Here is a 19,784-nt window from a genome sequence, read left to right on the forward strand (position 1 = left end):
CAGACCACAGAAGGCCTGTAGAGACCAAGCTAGGCTCCACTAATCTGTTTTTTTAAAAAATCAAGCACTTCGATGAAGTGTCTAAAATACTGTGGAGTTAATCAGAATTTGGGATCTGGAGCTCCAGGACCACTGTCCATCTCTCAAAGATGAAACAGGTGGCTGGGATCCTAAACACTAAGTCAACCTTCAGAGAGAATTACATGTTACACACTTGCTGAGGCCCTTATTTGGCCCCAGATTTGTTCACTTGAAGTGCTTTACTAGAAAGTGCCCTAAAATTGAGATTACAATTCAGAATTAATTTCCTTTTGTGAATCAGGACACCCCTAAAAGAAGAAAATCCAATTTCCCTCCATTTTCATTATTAAGAGGAAAACACAAAAGTATGCATCAATGACTTAAAAGCTTTTGTTCAACATATAGTCAAGAGATGGAGAAAGTTCAGGTTCCTCTCTTTTGCATTACATCGCCCTGCATTACAAAGTCCCTTGGTAAAGGCATTTTTACCTTCCACACCAAAATTACAGATTCATCAACACTTCCTGCCTGATTTTCTTTTTCATGGAACAAAATTTCTTTGTGTGACTTCTGTCAAGTAGCTAAAAGCAATCAACTAAATACAATCTGACAAAACGAGAGTGGTTTTATTTGCTGTTTACAAGAAATACATTTAATGGGGCTTTACTTTTAAGCTTACTTTGACTGACACTCAGACTCATTCCAGTCTTTATCTCAAGACAAACAAATGCCATTAGGAGGTGATTCAGGCTTTTTCAAGGTACTTCTGTGCATTAATTAGTACTGATAAATGTATCAAAAGGTAGCTTAATAGTTACATGCAGGAATTGTTCTGCATGATGCTAGTGTACTGGGGAAGATCTACATATTTTGTAATTCCTGAGGCAACACAAAATACACTGTAAATTGCTTAGTACTCTCCTACTGAGTTTGGACATAGACTTTCAGGAGGTTTATTGAAGAAAGGGCTTTATGTGTTTGGTTTTCAATGTTTTCAGTTGATCTTAGCATACTTCTACAAAAAAAAAAAAAAAGTATCCAAATTTGAGGATTTTTGTATCATTTAAACCCAGAACAAGATAATAAATATATATATACATGTGGGCAACCACTGAGAGGTTTTTGTTGAATATTAGGTAAATCAGCATGTGATTAGCCATCAACAAGAAGGGATTTCTACTCAAGGTATTAATTTTGAGTAAGCCCAATAGAATACTGTAAAAAGATAACCATACATGCAAATATGAAAGATCTATGATTCCTCTTTCTATGTGCCAAAATGAATGTCTTTGTATTAACTTGTTTAGTTTTCACACAAACTCTTTTTGCTCAGTGTTTACAGACTGTTTGACTCCTACCCACCATCTGGTCCAGTCTTGTGCCAAATTCCAGAAATGCTGATGAGAAAAACATGGTTAAGTAAAAATGATTGCATATGCACACATTTTTCAGATAATCTGCACCCTGTTTACGATCAGGATACCTACTTACCAACTATATTCACTATTAATCAGAGTGGGATTTAACTGAGGTACCAAAATATTTATGTCCATACAGATATCTGATCAGGTATCTACTTGCAAGTGACTACAGATCTGTAAGGTGCCTGAATTGTAATGATATTTTATATTCTTAGCCTACTGCTAAGAATATAAATCTTTCTAGACCTGAACCAACACAACAGAAAAAGTAAAACAGAAGAAGACAGCTATTCACAATAAAGAAAATTTGGCTTACACGTATTAAATAAGGATCTATAGTATCTTACCATAACATTCCTTTCATAATGTTCGTGCTCTTTCTCAAAATCTATTACAAAGCCATTTAGAGACCAAATAAATGTCAGGTCTAATGTGGGATCATGGGATGCAATGCATTGCATGGTAGCATTCTCTCCAACGGTGACATCAACATTCAACGGAGCTAAAGTAATTCTTGTAGCTTCTGTGAAGTTAACAGCAAACATGGAAAATTCCAATAAATAAATGTTTATCCAAATGTAAGCTCAGCTCCATAACTCTGATTATACATTAAACCACTCCCTCAAACTCTGGTTTATGCATTATTCATGCAGCTACATTTCAAAGGACCAAACTAAATAGAACAAAGGAAACCTTTTACAACTGAAACACCTATCTTCTATTTAGCTGTCCTTTGAAAATACCTATGTTTCAGTCTCTGAATCACATTACTGACTATTTAAAGCTATTTTTATTCATTGACTATATCTCGGGTAGAAAGAAGACAGATGATAAATCTTATGTGACTTGTGTTGCATTTTTTGTTTTAATTATATTTCTTATGTTTTAAAACCTGTATCTTTAATGAATGGAAAGTGCTACTCAGTTGTCAGGCTGAGTCAGATTTCCATTAGAGCATTGCAGGTACTGAGATCTTAATTTATCTACTGAGAAACAATATAATGGATGCGTAACACATTATGCAAATAGCTACATGTGGAAAGGAAAAGAAAATAACACAACAAAAGGAAGAAAGCTGTATATCCCACACAATGTCTCTTATTATTATAGAAACAAAAAAAGACAGAGATCTCATGATGCTTGTTAGAGACCTTGGTACATGCATAAAGCTCACATGACAAATAGAAACACTGTTCTGGAAAGACTCACTGGACCACTAAGACCTGTTCTTTTTCCTTCAAGTATTATCATAAACCAAAAAGCCACAGAAAATTTTCCTCATGCCATGACATATAATGTCTTTCCCACCAATATGAGAGTGGGAGTAGGGTAACAAAACCTGGAAGACAATAGCCATAAGAAAAGAGCTATTGCCACTAGTTAAGAAGGAGGCTTGTGCATGCTCCAAGGGCCACACTACACTCCACCATACAAAGAACAGCAATAAACACAAAATTTCTCATCCATGTGACTTGGAGATAAACCTTCCCACAGATTTTGCTCTAGTAATCTAAAACTCAATACTGAGACTATGAGGATGGCACAACTACTGGCTTTTGCAGAATGGAGTATCTCATAGTGCACTGGAGTAATCTGTCAACATCTGATCTCTAAAGTCCTAGCTATGGACACACACTTAGGATACTCACTGCTCCATTCTAGCACTGCGCCTATACATTCAGCATTCGGTTCTACCACCGGTGATTTTCTAAATGTTTACATAAAGTACTCTACCAGTGTAAGAAGTTGCTGAAAGAGTGGTCCAGGGGCAGTGAACAAACAGTGTGTGGGAAAAACCACCAGACTTTACAGTGCCTGTCAGCTTCAGATTTAACTTTTTAATTTCCTGTAGTCATGCACAATGTCTGAGAAGTTTTATGGGCCACACAATGTGCTTTGGAATAACATTTTCAAAGCATTCTTCATCAACCTTCATTATCGTCAGAAGTATGAAAATAACTCTGAGATATGTCATCTGACCCTTCTGTTTCCGCTGTAATGCAAGGGAAATGTCTTAGTCTTTTGGTTTTCCTTTTTAGATGAATCAGAACAGAATTATCCAAGATTTTAAGATTCTTTATACCTAGTTTATAAGAGTTATAAACATACAGTTTAAGTGTTTCACTTAAACACATATAGCATGCAAAATTCCAGATTTCAGAAGGTATGCTATGACTATTAAGAGGATGAATATTTATTTGCATAACCTTTGAAAATCATTAAATGCCTGAGGTTAATATATAAGACATATAAAACTGAAGATGATGATAAAAAGTAACTGCAAATATTTAAAAAAACTGATTCATCAAAATAAAGTCTTACAATTCATTAGGTACAATAAATTTGGTATAATAAATGAGCCAGATAAATACTTTCATATGATCTAATGATACAGATTAATTCTTACATTAGTACTTCAATATTGTGGCAGTCAGCTGCCACATGCAGCATGATTTCTGGAACAGACATTTAAAAAAGTATTTGATAAATGACTCTTCTACTATTAGTGATACTTGATAGACATAGCTGTTCATGAATGTCATCTTTCCTGTCTGTATTCTACAGCTATTTATTTAATTTGACATCAGATTTAAAATATACAATTTTTTGTATATTTTAAAATATATATTTTAAAATATACAAATACAAATATACAATACCAGTATTCAATCAGTAAATACTAATACCCATAAAGGAAGGGAATTTAATAGTGCAATCATACGGCTATATGCCCCTATCTCAGAAATTTATCGCATGGGTTTTTTTAACTGCAATGCTCTCTCACACTTGCTAACCCTGCAAAAAAAAAAAAAAAAAAAAAAAAAAAAAAAAAAAAAAAGAAAAAAAGAAAAAAGAAAAGTAAAACTAAGGAAGGTCACTAAGGATCCCATTTTTCTGTTTGAGTCATGGTTTCAGATTTAAACCTTAGCCTGAGTGCTACCAAATTGAATGAATGCATCAAAATGTGTCAGTTTAATGGATCAGATTTAATAATCTCATATGGAAAAACCATCACTGAAAACTGAAATACAGTCTTAGAACTGGTGCAAACAGTTTCTACTGAGCAATATGCTTCAATTCATTGTTTAATGAGCAATTAAATTAAAAAAAGGAAAGATATAAAATGTCTTGTAAAGGTAGTGCAATGCTGGAACAAAAAATAGTGATTTTTAATTAAGGGACTCTGCCTGAAACAAACTAATGCAATTTATAGATTTACCTGTCATCTCTAGAACACCAGTGCTATTAGCTTTTCCTCTGTTATTTTCTGCAAAACAGGTGTAACGACCTTCATCCAGCTTTGTGATATTGATAATTTCCAGGCTCCCATCATCCCAGATACGTATGCTATTGCAAGTGGAAAAAATACAGCAAGAGAAATTAGGTTTTTATATTAGAAAGCAATATTTTCAGTAGAATTGTAGTAAGTAAAGAGACAAATCACAAACACCTCTTGGAAGCTCACTTCTAACTACTGCATTACAGTAAAAAATTTTTAAATAGACTGTGGTATGATTAGATGCCTCCCATTGCTGGAGCAAGAGAGTGTAATTTTATTTGTGTCTAGTAATTCAAGTATTTTTCTTATAGTTTTGTGATCCAGTTCAGTTCTGAAATGTGAACAGCACCAAACAGACTGTCTGAAGTTGGATACCCTGCTAGCTATTTGGAGCCACACTGCTAGTAACATTGTGGCATCCCATTTTCCTGAAATTACACATTCTCCTGCCCCTGAAATCTGCAAAAGTGAGAACTAGTCTACAGGATAAATAGAAACATAGAACAGGTTTTTTTAAGATTCACAGTGTCCACTAACAGTCAATACTAACCGGCTCCCATTTACAAGCAATTCTGTTCCTTTGCTCCACGAGAATTTTGGCTTAGGAGCAGCTTTAGGCTTACATTCAATGATTACACGGCCCCCTTTAGCTGCTAGGATTTTCTTCTTCATAGGGTTCAGTTCAAAAGTAGGAGGTGAAGCTGAAAGCAAACATTAACACAAGTACTGCTGTTAGTGATTTTCCTGCAGAATACAATTTGTTTGCATCATGAAGTTAAATGACAGAACTACTGAATTGTATACAAGTGTCCATTATTCAGACCAGTGAGAAAACAGTAACAGTACAGAGATGTGGTGAGAAGTAAATGGTGATCTAAAAGATAAATCATTATGTAGTTCTATGCTGTGTTACACTAGAGGTTTCTTTCTGTTGATTTCTGAACCTCCACCTAAATTTAATCCAATAACACCAAAATCGGCAGAAATCAATACAAAGTTCTTCCCTTTCAAAGGCTTTCTGATCAGGCCTAATACAATTTAGAATCCTAGAGCTCAACTTCTGTAAAAAGCTGATCATATGATCATGCTTCGAAATAATAGTTGGGTTTATTTTTCAGTGGTTTTAACCCCCTCTAGCAAGTGACCTTCTTCCTCTTTGTAGTCTTCTCTTTGGCCAACTGGCCTTAGTTGCACTCAGATGTACAAAAGTAATGCAAAATGACTGTAGGAAGCACCACACATGTATCTGAGGTCAGACCTTTGCTTACTAATTTTCTCTTTATTTGTAACCAAATAAAAGAAAAAAATATTTTCAATTATCTTGCTTCTTGGCGTACCATCATTGTTAATCATGCCAGCAAGTATGTGCCCAGCTTGTGGAAATAGGGCTATTAGTTAAGTACAGCAGTACAGAGAAAAAGTCTTATAAACATCCACATCTTACCAACACTGAATTTTGAAAATATGCATGCAAAAAGTACTCATTTCTGGGTAATCCAAGCTGGTAGTGAGTATATAGTAACAGAAGAACAGTCAAGGATTAAGTGCTGTTGTGCAATGGGTTGGGGAATTCAAGAATAGCCCTTGGGAAAGTCTGGAGGCAAGCATGAGATGGAAAGAATCCAGGGTAACTGCTGCAGGGAAATCTCCTATGCAAGCCAAGTCGTACAGGCATTATGCCTGCTTTTATGACACCAGCAAGAATGTCAGAAATTGTTTTAAGCCTGAGCACTCTGGATCTGAAAGGTGAGCTTGCAACAGGATGCTCCTTAGGAAAACACAATGGATTAGTAACTACATCTATCCATCTAACGGGGCAGCTATATTGCACACAGCATTGCAGATGGTCGTAATGAGTGGCAGAAGGTAGAAGCAAAGGGGAGAGTGAAGAGGAAGAGCTTCAAAGGCCTGCTGACTGACAAGCAGATTTTGCCCCACAGGAGAGTGAGCATAGGTGAGCAAAAAATCCACTTCTCAACCAGTTTTGCAAGCTTGAGAGGGCAGACAGCAACTCTAAGCACTTAATAGAATCTGTGCCCTAGTTCCTCTGAGGGGTAACAGCAGCAAGCAAACATCAGAAATAATGCAGCAAACATTCCCCATAAATTAGTAACTTGATTCCTCAAGTTGTTGCCAAAACCCAGCTAGGGAGCTGAACTAAACCCCACCTCACCTAGATCCAGTGAGGGTTCTTAGCTTTATACTCACAGGAATGTGTTACCAAACAAGGTTTGCAAATATGACTGTTATCTTACTCAAACCTGAAATAGTAAATAGAGCAAATAATCCCACTGACCCACAATCTTCAGTTCAGCATTTGCATAAATAATTCCATACGTGTTTTCTGCTATACATTGGTACATGCCGGCATCGTCAAAGCTCAGACTTTGTATTCTTAGTTCACCTTTCCGAAACTAAAACACAGAATCAACAAAACAAGATATTCATATAGACTACATATGCTGAAGAATTCACTCCCATTCACACTTCTCTTTTTTTTTTTTTTTTTTTTTTTTTTTGTGACAATATTTGGAAGAGAACCCCTCACACAACATTCAAGGACCAATGAGATTTTATTGTATCCATGTTACACTTCGGTCTTCGTGACAATGTGTTCACCTTCTTTTTCAAATAAAGATTCAGTGTCGATTGATATTTTTCTGGAAAATTAATAGCTGAATGGCACTAGACATATCTATTCTTCAGTCCACTGTTAGCATAACAATGCAAACACTATTGATTCTGAAGGAAGAACCAAGAAATTAAAATCATTTTATGTACATAAGCTTTGTTTTGTTATGGTCAGTGTTCAGTATGTTATATTGTATGTACATTGTTTACAATAGTAAAAGGTCAAAGCAAGTCCCAATAAGGTAGTTTTTCAGAAGATTCTTCTGGAAGGTAGCATAAACTGTTTTCTATTACTTTGTTTTAATATCAAAAGAAAATTTAGTAAATCAAAATGAAGTGCTTGATCTAAAAAAAATATGTATAAAAATGGACAGTGTGGTGAGATATGTTGCAAATTACAAATAGATTTCAATAGGTTTTTGAAAGATCATGTTAATAAATTCTGTTTTCTTGTGAAAATGAAGCTGAAAAGCTTTAAAATTAGTACATGAATCAACTGCAGTGCAAGGAATAGTGGAAGATTAAAAGAATACTATTTATTTTAAAAAATAATAAATTAATCATATTTCCTGTACTGTTTTACTGAAAAACATTTAAATCAGATTTTCTACAAGAAATCTTTGTCTTGTACTAAATAAAATACCTAATTAAAAATTATCTGATTTAGGAGCAAGCTATATTCTCAAGGCAATTTAAATATCTTTGCTATTTTCCATTTGGAAATCATCTTGTAATATTAACATACAGCATTATCTTCTGGTGTGCTACTAGAGAATGGCACACTGATTTCTGCAATCCAGTATGCAGATTTTGTCAGGGAAAGCCAAATTCAGTGGGGACCATCAAGCAATTCATTTGCTAAATAATTTGTTTTTAATAACTACAGAAGCTAGAAAAGAGACTTGTTTTTTCTGGTTTAAGCCATCTCCATATGGCAGATGGCGATATCTCTGTTCTCCCTCCAACCTCCCATATTTTTCTTAAGATACACAGCCAAAACAACGCTGTGTCATTGTCTTTTTTTTGTTTGCTTGCCAAGATCAGTGTCATCACAGCTGAACAAATGCAACATTACACTATGCCCTCTTCTATTCAATTTGCTCTTTAATGGCTCATCATACAGTATAAGTAATGGATATTAAATAAGTTGTTGAAATGCCTGGACAGAAAATCTACTTAATTTAAACAAAATATTAAATGCAATACACTTAAATTATCAAATGATCCTCTTTTAAACTTCACATCACCTAAAATAATGGAACTTTACAATATTCTGTGGCTAGAAAAAGTATGAAAAAGTACATGATATAGGAACACCACTAATAATTTAAAATTATTCTTTCTTCTCTTCCTTTTTTTCTTATATTTTCAGACACACTCGTGTGTAATGTGGTAAAAGGGATTATTTTTAGAGGGAAGCTAATAGATATTTTTTATCCAGTGAGAAGAAGATAGCATTTACTTATAAAAGCCTGGAGAGAAAAGGGCATCCACTTCCCAAGCATGTGGCAAAAAGTCAAGTTCATAACTCAGAGCTTAATTTTACACAACTTGAAGAAATGCATTTCAAAACTGAAGAGAAGACTGAGATAAAACTTTAAAAAGTAGATTTTAATCCCTAATGCAAGTTGAATCAGCAAATATTTGTATCATTATAATTAATTTTCTTTTAACCTTTTAATAATGCATGTTTCAAAAAATCATTTCCATCAGCTAGCCAATCAACCCTGCATTGACTATGGCAATATACTTACCGAGGCACCATTCTTCAACCATCTAATTGTTGGAACAGGCTTGCCTGTAGCTACACAAGGCCAGTATAGGTCACTGCCTATATCCTTCTCTGTGTCATTGATATGTTCGACCCACTCAGGAGAGGCTGAAGAATAAAAAATGTGATGTCTTGTAAATTCAGCAGACACATATTAAATTAGCATTACAATCTATTAATTCCACTGCTTTTTCCATGATACTCCAGAGGCCACACAAAGTAATGATAACTCAGCAATGCACAGAAAGAATGATGTTTTTGTCTTACCACACAGACTCAAAATAACTTTGAACTATTTTTTATTAGAAGAAAATATGAAACTGAAATAATGCTTCAGGAATGTCCAAATATATAAGAAGTTACTGCTTACACTGATCTGTGGAAATTATTCAGTAACTCCATTAAAAAGGATTACATAGATTACATAAAATTGTAAAATATCATCTATGTACTGAAAGGGTCTCCAAGAAAAAATTATCTTGGTCCAGAGAAGGTATGTAAGAAATTAATATTGAAAATGTCCCAGTTTTTACTAAGCAAATGAATCTATTTAATAGCTTTACTTATAACAATTAGTAATAACCAATTCTGAATTTATCCCAACAAAGTTCAAGAACTTAACTGAGGATTTTAACCCAGGAATGTTCTGTACAGTCAATGAAAAGAGACAGAAATCTTCTGGACATAATTCAGATGTTACGTACGATCTTTTCATGTCACAGTTTTGTGGCATAAGTCTCAGTCAGGTAGTGAGGTGACTTGGGATGATTCTGCTACGAGCAATAAGATACAATTTTTTGGTTCCTCATTTAACCAAATGCGTGAGGGGAAGAGATAGAGGCTTAAGGAATCAAGAACTGATTGTAGCCAAGAAGAGAGCTAAACTAGTTAGAAAATACAAAGGAAATGAGGAAACAAGAAAGCATAACAAATCTAATGGTCTACTTTTCTTCCTGGCTGTTCTTTCACTTTAGGTACTCTAAATGTATTTAATTTACATTATACATAATTATATTAATACAAGAGACATTGCTGTCAAGGTGTATATACAGTTATCGTAACCAGACAAACCGAGTAGTTGTTCAATTGATACACAAATGTCATACCTGGCATTCAGTGCACAAGTTTTCATTTTACACTATTAACTTGAACAGCAGTGTGCCAGGATTATGCAATGAGTCAGCACTGGCATCAAGTGTGAGAACAGATATACTTCCAACATAAGTAAAAGCAACATAGATCATGAAAAATAAAATTGTTCTATCTACCTTGTACATAAACTCTTGCCTGATGTTTATCTTTTCCTTTATAATTTTCAGCTTCACATTCATAAAGTCCTTCATCTTCATACTGAATATTGAAGATCTTAAGAACTGCACCAGACATGCTTATCTCAGCAGTGGCTGGCATGGGTTCAAGGTATTTACTCCATCTGAGTTCAGGAACCGGACTTGAAAAGATACAGTAAAGTACAAATCAGCATGTCAAGAACTGGCTGTTAAATTGCAGACTACAAAAAAATGTTTAAGGATGAAACATGTATTTCCATATTCCCTGGAATATGAAAGCAAATAGTGCTCTACAATAACTTCAAAACATACTTACTTCCCAAGAGCAAAACACTCCAGTGTCACATTTTGCCCCAGGAGAGCATATGTGTCCTTGAACTTCACCTTGATATCAGCAGGATATACTTTTGCACCTAACATGAAAAAAAAGATTCTCAGAAAAGGCATGGCAGAAATTAAAACTTCCAGAGTTAAAAAAAAATGTTCTTAAAATTCCAGACAAAATTCTTCTTTACAATGAATAAATAGCATGGCCATCCATGAAGTCTGATTTAGCACTGAACTTTTAATAGGAAGGCAGAATTACAGCAAGTAGTTATCTTTGGATGGTAATGCCTAACATTTTTTACAGCACAATGCTTCAAGGTAAACTCATTTGCTTGCATTTGAAATGTGATGATGTACTGTGTGTGTGGGTAGACAAAAGCCCGAGTCTTTATTTTCCACAGATGCTTTTACTGGATGGATTTTGTATTATTGTGAATTAAAGCTCAATATTGTCTTAGTAAGGGTATGAAGGAGCTAAAGCCAGCAAATCTACAGCCTAACTGGCCATGGAAATTTGGCCGATCTCCTCTTGGCCATGGAAAATTTGGACAAAGATCACTGATTTTTAATTACTCAAATTCAATCACAGTTCTTCACTGTAATATGGAAAATTTAACAGGTGAAAGGGGCATTGAAATCCTGATGATCCATTTATGAGACTCTAGTGACTGACAGTCTGACGTGGCAAAAGGGAACTTGGTTATCATTTGGAAAACATGCAGTTTTCATGAAGAAAATAATCTGCAGAGAATAATCTAGTGACACAAAGCCACATAGATGGCTTAGGGGATTGTTCATGAGACACAAAGCACTTAGGCCACCATTGGATAGGAAATTTCAACAGGAGAAAAGGATTTTCCATTTTCATGGGTGATTTCCTGGGAAAAAAAAAATAATTCCTGTAGCTGTTAATCAACATTTACATAAAGTTTTTGCTTTGAAACTAATTGCCCCTTTGAACCAATGCCAAGATTAGAAAAGATAATAATGATTTTGGAATGTGTACTGGGGCTTATCACATAAAAGAGATGAGGACTCTGTGGATGAGAACTCTGTTCTCGATATGAAAGGAAATTTGTGAATGAACGCAGAGAGATTTCTTTCACAGAGTTTTCACTGGGGATGGGAATGATCTGGACCTCTGTGTGTGGAAAACTAAACAACATTGTGCAACAGCCATTATAACTTGCCATATCATTCTCCTCACAGAGCTGAAAGTAGTTATGAAGGAGCAAAATTAAAATAAGGTTAGAACATTGCATGTATATAAGTATTTCCAATAAATACTTACGATCGGACTGTGGAATAAGTGGAATAAATTTACTGAATACACTCTTCGTTATTGAAGGGCTGGACACAAAACATGAATAATTGCCCTTATCCGATGCTTCTACATTTGCAATGTAGAGATTGCCATTCGTCTGTGACACAAATCGTCGTTTGTCCAAAGGAATGAATACTGGGAACTCATTTAAAAGCCAGCGATAACTGAGATCATCTGGAGGAAAATATTTTCTAGTCAGTACGAAAAAAGAGTACTACCAGCTACTTAAGCCATGGAATACTGTCTGCATATAAATTATGTCACCCTGACTGCTAGCTTATAGATCTTTTCTTTGGAAGAGGCAGCTACATGAGCAAGAATATACCTGTCTCGGCAGTCAGCTAATATCCGTCCACACTGAACATTGGGGTACCACTGCCATGGGTGCGGATTACTGTGGACCAAGCTACAGTGTGCACAGCTCCCCTTGTGCACAGCCTTCCCACAGGAACCAGAGTGGGGTGGGAGAAGATGGGCAGCTGGGTCTTGCCCTGACCCAACTGAGAAGCTGGGAAGCCCTTGTCAGTATTGCAGCTAGAAATTTTAACTAGAAATATGTTTCAGTACTTCATTTCCTTGCAATACTTAGACATAGAGCATGGAAACTAAAATGTTATCCTATTTTGCCAGGTAAAAGAGATGCTAACAGCTAAATTCATCTTCCAGTGGAACTGCAGATGCTTGAGTTTATGGGCATAATCCCTGCAGAACTCTTCAGTAGCTAAGGCTGAGAGAAAGGCACTTCCAGATCGCAAATCACCTCATTGTCATAATTTCTGTTGTGGTGACTTCATTAGGTGGAATGAAGATGGGCCCTGTCCAAGGCCAATAGAAAGTCTAGGATAACAGTGACACAGTGACATGTATGTAGGTCTTTTGAATATTAGGCCAAACCTCCCCTCCATTATCCAAATTAGTTTGATTCATGCTATTTGAAATACCAAATACTGTTTGCAAATTCCTTTACATACGGTCAACTACAAGCATATACTCCAAATGAAAACATAATCTAAATGGTTAGCAAGCTACATAAAAGTTACTGTTTAAGTAAACTTAAATGAAATTTATAAAAATAAATGTTATGTTGCCTTGCACTCTTAAGCAGTTCAAAAAGAAGCTCTTTGATCTGAATTACCTGGGTAGTGGTAAGGAGGCTCACAAAGAAGCACTGCTCCAACACCTTCTCGCACTTTAACCTCATAGCGTTCATCAGGTGGAAAGGGATCCAGATCTAGTTTAAAAAAATGGAAGGGAGAAAAACTGTGGGATTTTCACTACAATAATTTTTTTATTATTATTATTTTTAGCCCTGGAGAAATGAACAAAGAAATACAATATCTGGCAGCTAGACAGATACCTGTGAACCCATAATGCCAGTTTTGCTCATTTAAACTTTGCTATTATCAAATGCAATTAATTTTTTATAATATTTTAGTCACCATAATTGCAAATGCCAGGAAAAAAAAGAAAAAAAAAAAAGTTGTAGATTGTATCCCTAAGAGTAACCAGATGATCTACATTTGAAGAAGGAAACCCAGGAAGAGAAAGGAAAAGGACTTTAGGTAATCTTTCATCTGGCTTCTCCAAAATATGAGTTTAATTCTTTACTGTGATTTAAAGTGGCTTCTCTAAAATGACCTGAGTGCCCCCCGTGAGAACTCCAGCAGCCAAGGACTGGTAAGCAGCTAGCTCAGACACATCTTTTGGGCCAGAGGTTTGGGACAGAAGTGGCTCTGATCCCAGGAGAAAACTTAACTGACCCCCTTTAGACCAACTTCCATGCAGCATAGTAAAGGGACTGTTGTGAAAGGATAAAGAAACAAGTTCTTCATGGAGCTAAATATCATCCCACAGACTATGGGAGAACAGTAATAGTGTCTGCAGTGATAAGACAACAGTTGCATAGGTCAATAATTGTACTTTGCTTCTTTTCACTCTCATTTTGTGTATCCAGTCTGAAATTAAACTATAAACATCTTGGGGCAGGAAACATCTTGAGAAGCTTCTCCATGTCACAAAGCACACTGAGACTGGAGTCCTGCTCTAAATGCTATTGTGGTGCAAACAATACATCTGTAATAGCCAAGTGCACAGCCTCTGAATGCAATATTCTACCACAGAAATCATCTAAGCCAACTTCATTCAGATTACTTCACCTTTCTTCAATGGCAGGCAGCTATACAGTTCTACTAAATTACCAAGGCTGGCTCTGAGATCTATGGAAAACGTAAGTTCAAGAGCAGCCAGCCAGAAACAATCAAGAAAAAAACAGGACAGAACTACATACAAAAAGATATTAAGTAGACTATTATTAAACAGAGACTATTCACTACTGTAAATTGCAACATACAGTGAGAGAGATCCAGTAGACACTTTGCATTACCTAAAAATAATTACTTCCTTACATTTGTAACAACTGCTACATTTATGAAATATGGTACAGGTAAAGGATTCCTCTGAGGACAACCACAGCTGTCAGACTTGAATGACTACAAGAATCTAGGAAGCAAATGCATCATGCTTTGTCAAATGCATGAAAAATGCTCTAGCAGAGCTATGTCAGTGTCCAGGGAAAGATGACTCTCCCAGCTTCTGAAATAGTAATGTGTATCCTGCTCGAACAGACCAGAAGTAACTACAGATCTTTTAGTGAGTGACTGGATCTTGCCTGAATCAATGCCTAAATGGTAGGCATTGTAATGGGCCATTCTAAGGATTTCTGATTTTTTTTTTTTTTATTATACCCTGCGCCTTGGTGCAATGAATGCACTCAGTTCTCCACACCTAGCTCCCAATTAATTTGGAATATTATTCTTTGATAAAAAATAAATTAAATATATCAGTCTGACTTTAGTAAGAATACGCTATTTGACCAGACGGGTTTTGCAATCAAAGCCAAGGAACCAAGAAGATTGACATGTCAGCTGAATGCTAAAGAATATAAAATGCTTACAAAACTTAGTTTGTGTTGATCTCTACAGACTAAGGCACTTAAAATACTGTTTTTAGAGAGTAACAGAGCTACAGTACATGTTCGCAGAAGACAATGAAGTATAAAACATTGGACATTTCAAGCTAACCATAACATTTCTACATTTTGACCTAAGTATCAGCTTACATCCAAAACTCAGAGTGGCTTCACTGCTTCTGACAGTTCCAAAGATATTCGACACTACACAGACATATTTTCCAGTATCCCTTGATTTCTCTGGATTATTGATAACAAGTCTGCCTCCCACCATACTGTAGCGATCCTTTGTTAAATCAATATCCCAGTTGTTGAGTTTCCACCTATTAAAAAAGAAAAGCCAGACATAAGATTTGGCTCAGAAAAACAAATCTGGTAAGAAATATGACCTGAAAAATAACTCATAAATTGTGATAAACTCTACAGGAAGCTATTAATACACTTCTATATATTTTAAGGTTTTCTTCAGCAAGAGTCACAGATTTGATGAACTTCACGGGTCTTTTAAACATAACAGTCTTAGCCTGCTTCAGACTTCTCAGAGATGTGACAAAGGTTTAAAACTTGATTGCTAGGTGTGTAGTTAAGGACGCTTGAGCTGGCTGTGAGTGAGCTAGCTAGTGATCAAGCACTGGGATTATAAACATATCCTCAAATAATCTAAGGCCAGACTGGCTAAGAAAATACTCCCTCTGCATCTTTAAAGTATCTTTAAAGGACTAATGACATTTTCAAGAGCTTTTCGCAAACTTGCATTAGGAGATGCAAATGTTGCATAAAGTCTAACATGCCAGTGAATTCAGTGCAAAAACAGTGGCACGTCTGATTTAAAATCTACTTCCTACATTCAGAAAACTGCTGGAGATCCACACCTTAATTATTGTAAAACCCTGCAGCCAGTTCACTGAGTAACTTTGATTTCAGGGTTTATGAGAGGAACTCTGTGGACCAGGTCTGGCCCTTACTGACTTCTACTGCTTTCAGCAAAGTTAAAGGACAAAGTTCAACAACGTTAAAAAGTGGGATCCAGTATTAATGATTTGTATCTGTATTTCCATCTATTGCCGTGTCCACAAGGGGGAGAGCATAACCTTCTTTGAAAGGAACTGCACGTTTCCTGAGCACAAATAGGAAAGATGCAACTTAAAGATCATAACATTATTTCAGTGTAAATAATTTTTGGTCACAAGGTAAAGATAAGCATTAGTGTTTGAAAATGAAAGCACATACCCTATGTGTTCTTTCCTTATTGAAGATGTACTGAAATACACAGAATACTCATTTGGAAGCTAAAATTGCAATTGACATAGAAATAAATGATAATAAAAGTGGTATTAATAAAAAATAAATTAAAAATAAATCATGAAATGTCAAGATTTTCAATACACAGTAAATATCAGGATTTTAGAGGTATTACTTCAGTCTTGTGAGATATACTACATGTCTGTAGTGCAAATAATAATATTGCCTGTTCAGAAACACCTAGGATAACTGTCAGTTTATGCTGTAATGAAAGAGATTAGGAAAACATTGCACAAAATGTGTAACTGAGGAGAAAGAATTAAAAAATAAAACACGTTAAAAATTGTTTTCTTCTGAATTTATTAATTTAAGAATCAAAATACAATCATGTTTCTATGATACATCATAATTTTTTTCTAAGTACAGTATTATTTGTATCAATTTGTAAAACAACTTTTCTCTGCAGTATAAAATAATTAACCTTAACAAAGATGGTTCAAGTGAGTGCACATCAAGCAGTCATGCGATCTGCTTGCTCAAACCTCCCCTCTTAAATGGCAGCTCCTCCATTCCACAAAAACTGTGTTTGTAAGTAACTTCATTCCCATTGGCAGTTCTCACCACGTTCAGCTGGACTTCCCACATGTATAGTGTTTCTCATACATGAAAATGCAGAGTAAGATGACTCTGACATCCCGTGACACTCCTTGTGACACCCGATCAGATGCACTAAATGGAAAAGAAGTTGTCTCCCTTCAGAGCTGGGAACCAATTTTTTCCTATAAATTGCCCAGAAGCTTGGGAAGATGTATTAGTAAAATGTGTAGTTATCTATCTCTCTTCTCTTTTTCCAAGGCTGGTCTGAGTTTCTTCCAGATGAGATGCGAAACTGCAGGAACATACATATAAAGACATCTATGGATGAGTTAGGGTCGATCCAAGAGGTAATATCTGAAGGAAGACTACAGAAAGAGAAGGTGTTTGAGGAAACCTCAGACATGCCAGAACCACAATAGACCTAAAAAATTTTGAAAGATGGTAGGGGGGCTACAGAAAAAGGTCACTGGTAATCACCAGTATGTATGTGCATAAAAGGTCATGTCAGGAGAAACAGCACAGTAATCTGAGGTCCATGATTTGCAGACAGGATTGGGACTAAAGGACTCGTATCTTGTCCCCATGAAAGTCTGCTGCCTTTCATATCAGTGTTGAAGGCTCCACCAATGACTAGGGAAAAAAATAGATTCCCAGAAACTCAAATGAGTATTTGAACTCTAGCAAGGGTGAAGGACCACCAGATACAGAAGGGAGAATGTATCAATGCTTAACAAACACTGAAAATAAAGAACTTCTAAAAGAAGACTAAGAAGGTGAATGGTCAGAAAGAACAAAAGCAGCGGGAAGGACTTATCTGCCTCTGAAACAGGAGAATTTTGGCTCATGAACTGTTGGAGGGCTAAGAAATGAAGACAATATATTGAGGCAGACTAAAATAATGATGTCAGGAAATAAGGAAAGTGGCCCTATCCCGTGTTGCAATTATCATCACATCATCTATCAGCAATAATTGTCAGATCTGTTCCTAGACAGAAGAGCTCTGGAGGTGTGAGACAATTCTTTCAGAGTGACATCACTAGTTCAGAATTTGCAGACAAGTAAAGAAGAATGCTGAAATTTATGTAGGGTTTGTAATCACTCTACAGATGGTATGTTTACCTAGTCTTGCAAACAGGGTGGGGCAGTCCCTGGACAGACTGGAAGTGATGGGTAAGTATAGCAGAAGGGTACCGAATCTAAGTGTATCTGATCTCTCCACACTTCCAGTCCTTTCCAAGCATGCAGAGAGAAAACAAGTGCAACAGTAAAATGCCATATAGAAAACTTGTAAAGATACTAAAGCCAGGGTTCATATTCAAAAGTGGTGTTCTAGTTTCTCCTCAAATCCTTCAATCACAAGTGGTTCTGTACATGCAGACAACCTGTAAGCATATTTTTAAAAAAGGCAATGAACACTAGTTAAGCTGTTTTTATGGAATAATACCATATTTGAGCAAAATATTGTAAAAAAATTTAAAAGAGTGGCCAGCAGACTCAATTGCTTTTACTGTCTTAGAAGCTAGAGCTTAGGAAGATGCATAAATGAGTAGCAGGGGCAGATCATAGGATCATAGGATAACTTAATGAAATGGATCTCTTCTGCTGGCAAGAAATTCTGTCTGCCCTTAGTATGATGACAGTAGTTTTCTGCCCATGATTAGGCTATAAATTAGTCATGGTCTTAATAACAATCTTAAGTACATTTCCCTGTACATAATGAGTAGATCGTAGCTAAAAAACTTATACAGATGCCCCAAGTTCCCACAACGAAACAGAATTGCTCTGCTAATAACAACACAATTTTGTGAGAGGTCACATGTGTGAATCTCTGCTAAAACTAGTAGAAATTTTTCCTGGAAGAAAGTTTTTCATGTCTTCAGTAGCAGAGCTGATACATTTGTGAGTGTCTCTCTACAATATGGCAGACAGAAAAGCAACATTGGATGTAGAACATGCAGGTTAAACAACCAGTTCTTCTTTCAGAGCAAAATAGGATAAAAAAGCTGTTCTGAATCAAGAAGAGCAAGGACTTGAACCACAGTCGTCCTTAACCTAAGCTAGAAAGATAGTCTCTTAATAATTTTTGAAAGGTCACTTTTTTGTTAGTTAGCTTTGTTTTGCATCTGGATCAGTACTCCTTTGAAAAGCTGTAAACTTATAAAACAATGTAAAATTTTCAACACTGTCTAGACATTTTGGCAGATTGAATCAAGGTTGATTCTTACTCAAAAATTGCAGATCTCCCAATTTGTTCCTGACTTGAAGACTTAGTATTGACCTGTTAAGACAGTCAATCATTTAATACCACAACCTGAAACACTCACTAAGAAATATATAAGACCCGAAAATGAAAACAAGAGATGTTACCTGTAAGTAGGAAAAGGAATTGCTCGAGCCCTGCAGTTCATTGAAACTTGTCCATCTGAAGATTCTTCTGGGTAGATTGTATCAATGGGTTGCTCCTCGAAAACGGGTCCATAACCTTTGTTTCCTTCCTCTGAAAAAACAGAGTTTGAAATTAATAACTTTTTAACTAGTAGGCAAACTGAAAATGAATTTGCACCACACTTTCAGCATTCAGAATGTGAAGGTTAAATAGTGAAAAATCAAAAAATCAAGTTTTATATGCATCAACAAAACCAGACCTGTACTGACAATAGAAGTTCTGCTCTTCCTTCACTAAGTCTTCCTTCATTCCTGCCCTCTGAGAACAAAAGTAATTTAAACTATGTTCCTGTAAAACTACTTCTCTGCCTTCTCCACTGACATCATCAATTATTTGATGAAGATATCTATGAACTGAAGATATGTCCTTTATAAATGCAGTGAGACAAACCTATTTCACAGAGGCCAGTGAATCCTCATTAAACAGATGCAAACAAAATGTATCCAAACATTGTTTCTTATCTTATA

General features: G+C 35.8%; 1 protein-coding gene across 1 annotated transcript; it reads right to left on the reverse strand.

The window, feature by feature from the left end:
• Positions 1–1,758: 1,758 nt before the first annotated feature.
• LOC104520049 (contactin-1) lies at positions 1,759–19,378 on the reverse strand (the record flags this gene model as incomplete). The annotated part of the gene is made up of 11 exons (XM_029087495.1): positions 1,759–1,965; positions 4,663–4,790; positions 5,273–5,423; positions 7,019–7,136; positions 9,108–9,232; positions 10,393–10,574; positions 10,730–10,826; positions 12,032–12,238; positions 13,200–13,295; positions 15,183–15,355; positions 19,239–19,378. Coding segments are annotated over 11 exons (1,624 nt in total), but the record flags the coding sequence as incomplete, so codon positions are not given.
• Positions 19,379–19,784: the final 406 nt, after the last annotated feature.

This window comes from Antrostomus carolinensis, unplaced genomic scaffold (assembly GCF_000700745.2).
Source record: "Antrostomus carolinensis isolate BGI_N321 unplaced genomic scaffold, ASM70074v2 scaffold43071, whole genome shotgun sequence".
Classification (NCBI taxonomy): Eukaryota; Metazoa; Chordata; class Aves; order Caprimulgiformes; family Caprimulgidae; genus Antrostomus; species Antrostomus carolinensis.